This window comes from Lolium rigidum, chromosome 2 (genome assembly GCF_022539505.1).
Source record: "Lolium rigidum isolate FL_2022 chromosome 2, APGP_CSIRO_Lrig_0.1, whole genome shotgun sequence".
NCBI lineage: Eukaryota > Viridiplantae > Streptophyta > Magnoliopsida > Poales > Poaceae > Lolium > Lolium rigidum.
This window is the reverse complement of record NC_061509.1, coordinates 169,021,930-169,024,621: the sequence shown is the minus strand read 5'-3', so window position 1 is coordinate 169,024,621 and position 2,692 is coordinate 169,021,930. Positions and strand designations below refer to the sequence as shown.

General features: G+C 56.0%; 1 protein-coding gene across 1 annotated transcript; it reads left to right on the top strand.

Annotated features, from left to right (window-relative positions):
- The first annotated feature begins 297 nt into the window (after positions 1–297).
- Positions 298–2,126, top strand: LOC124687670 (PLASMODESMATA CALLOSE-BINDING PROTEIN 3-like). The gene is made up of 3 exons (XM_047221431.1): positions 298–456; positions 651–924; positions 1,799–2,126. Exons 1-3 carry the CDS (start codon positions 405–407, stop codon positions 2,124–2,126), a joined length of 654 nt encoding a protein of 217 aa, XP_047077387.1. The 5' UTR covers positions 298–404.
- The last annotated feature ends 566 nt before the right edge of the window (positions 2,127–2,692 follow it).

Sequence of the window (2,692 nt, the reverse complement as noted above, 5' to 3'; positions counted from 1 at the left end):
GCCACGCCATGCCGCGCCAAAGCGGGACAGCGCGGCCCAGAGCGCTCTGCACGCCTTTGCACGAGACGCACAGGACGACGAGCCATCACCGCCTGCGCAAATAAAGCCGTTGCTCTGGCCTGGCCTGGCTCGCCGCCCCGTGGGACGGACGCCGATGAGTCCAGACGGTTCAGGAAAAATGTTGGAGGGAACGAACGGCTAGATGTGGGTTTGTGCGGTCGGTGGCCCGGCGCTCGGTGTTAAAAAGGGGCGCACCGGGGAACCTGACCACACTCCACACCACTCTACCACGCCACGCCGACTAGCTAGCTTCTTCCTCCTCCCCCCAATCTTGGTCACTAGCGGCAGCTCGCTTGCTACTGCTCCGGCGAGCTCGACCTCCTCCTCTTGCTGCTGCTGCTGCCATGGCGGCGCCTCTGCTCCTCATGCTCCTGCTCGCCATGTTCACCGGCTCAGGTAAGAGAAGTCCCCACTCCTCCAGCCCCCATTCCGTAGATCGACTTCCTCCCTGTTTCTTCTCCTCTTTTGCTTTAGATCAGAAAGCTATGCGTTCTTGCTATTTCTAGCTCGTTTTCCCCCACTGTAAGCACACGTTCCAAGAACCAAGATTTGAGCTAACTCTCTCCTCCCCTTGTATGGCGTGCGTGCAGATGCGCTCTTCTGCGTGTGCAAGAACGACGCGTCCCCGGCGGCGATGCAGAAGGCCATCGACTACGCCTGCGGCAAGGGCGCCGACTGCACCCAGATCATGCCCACCGGGCCCTGCAACAACCCGTCCACCATCGTCGCCCACTGCTCCTACGCGTGCAACTCCTACTACCAGAAGAACGCTGGCATGGGCGCCACCTGCGACTTCATGGGCGTCGCCACCCTCACCGGCGCTGACCCCAGCGCCGGCGCCTGCAAGTACCCGGCAAGCGCAAGGTAAAGCAACTAACCCACACATGCATCTACTTCCTTCATTCTTCCCCTTCATGGTGGCCTAGAACATGCAAACTCATTAAATCTGTTTGTTTAAGAGTTTGGGCTGTTTAATATTCATGATTTGGGAACTTGAATCTGGGGAATAATAGAATATCTTAAGCAAGATGCAGTATACCCTAGTTCTGACTGTCACTGACTGCTGTCGTGGGTCATTCGGTATACAACTTGGATTAATTACTCTGCAGTAAACTAGATTCTTGACATGGCCATGCACGGCCGTAGTCACAAATCATAATTTTTGTTCACCAACGCACTGCTCATTGAAGTTTATGCTCATTCCAAAGTACTAGCAGTGTCACCAAAGTGCACGAACTAGTGTGGTATCTCATGCTTCAGTCCACGGAGCAGAGTTACTCTTAACACAAAAATCATTTGATTGGCAAAAGCTGTCAAAAGTATATTCGTCGAATATATGCTGTGCTCACTTATGATAGACGAATATTGCAGCACAAATGTTTCGTTACAGCATCTGCATCTTTACAAAGTGGTACTGTAGTCCATTCAAGTGTTATGGGTGTTCTAGCGTAGTACAGCTTGAGTTCTTGCTTGCCAGCCCATGTGAAATAAAAGGTGTCTGAACCGGATCTATCTAGTCCGACCTTAAAGGGACAATCTTTACCAGTTGAACGCAGCTGGCCGTGCCACCGTTCAAAGTGCAATGAACTTGAGCAAGCGCATCTGCATTATACAACCCATGCCCGAGACACTTTCCCCAATCTAAGCATGCACTTTTGAAGATTAAGAATGTTTCAGTTGTTTCGCTGTGCAATGTCTGAACGTGTATGCTTTTGCGCTTTGTGTTCCTTTTCTGCAGCGGCGTCGGCACCGGGACAGGCGTTGGGACCGGCGCCGGAGCTGGAACCGGAGCTGGAACCGGGATGGGCACCGGCGCAACCCCCGGCGCGGGCATGGGCACTGGTGCAGGCACCGGCGTGGGTACCGGGGCAGGAGGCATGGGCGGCACTGGCGGCACCGTCCTGGCCCCGCCCGGCTCGACGAGCACCGGGATGCCGGGGAGCCCATTCGGCGGCGCGTACGGCCCGTCGGGCAACAGCATGAGCCCCGACTACAGCCACGCAGTCGGCCGCCACGTCGCTGCCGCCGGTGCCTTGGTGGCGCCACTCCTCCTCCACTTCATCTGATCGAGTCGAGCGCCGCTGGCGTCCGCTGGTTGGCGTGCAGAAAGTGATGGGCCTCGGCTGGACGGCGCCGCATTTCGGTGGGCACGTCGGTGGCCTTTTGTCCCGTTCTCTCCTTTCCGGCGTTTTGATCGATCGGCAGTACGTACTACTCTAGTAGCAGTGTATTAAAACTGACATCTACCTTCTTCCTCGTGGTGCCGGTGGCCACCAGGCCATGTGGTAGGAGATGATGAGATGAGATGTAGGGGATTCTTTGTTTCTCTCGTAGCGGTGGTGTTCGTTCGAGACCTATAATTATGTGTTGTTCCTCCTGTCTGGTTCACCGCTATGCTTATGCGGTCCACCATTGCCATCATTTTGCTGAGCTCTGGGTTGAATGTAGCGTGGTCTCGTGTCGTCCTTCGCTCGTCGTTGCCGCCGGTCACGCTCGGACCATCCCCATGCTCTGTAGTGGTGCTCGTGCTCGCTGGAGTTTTCTCGGTGAGCCGAGCTGCGCCAGCACATGGGGTCTTGGACGGATGTCTGGCCGAGGAGTGGGAGAGATATCGTGGCGATCGAGTCTCGTG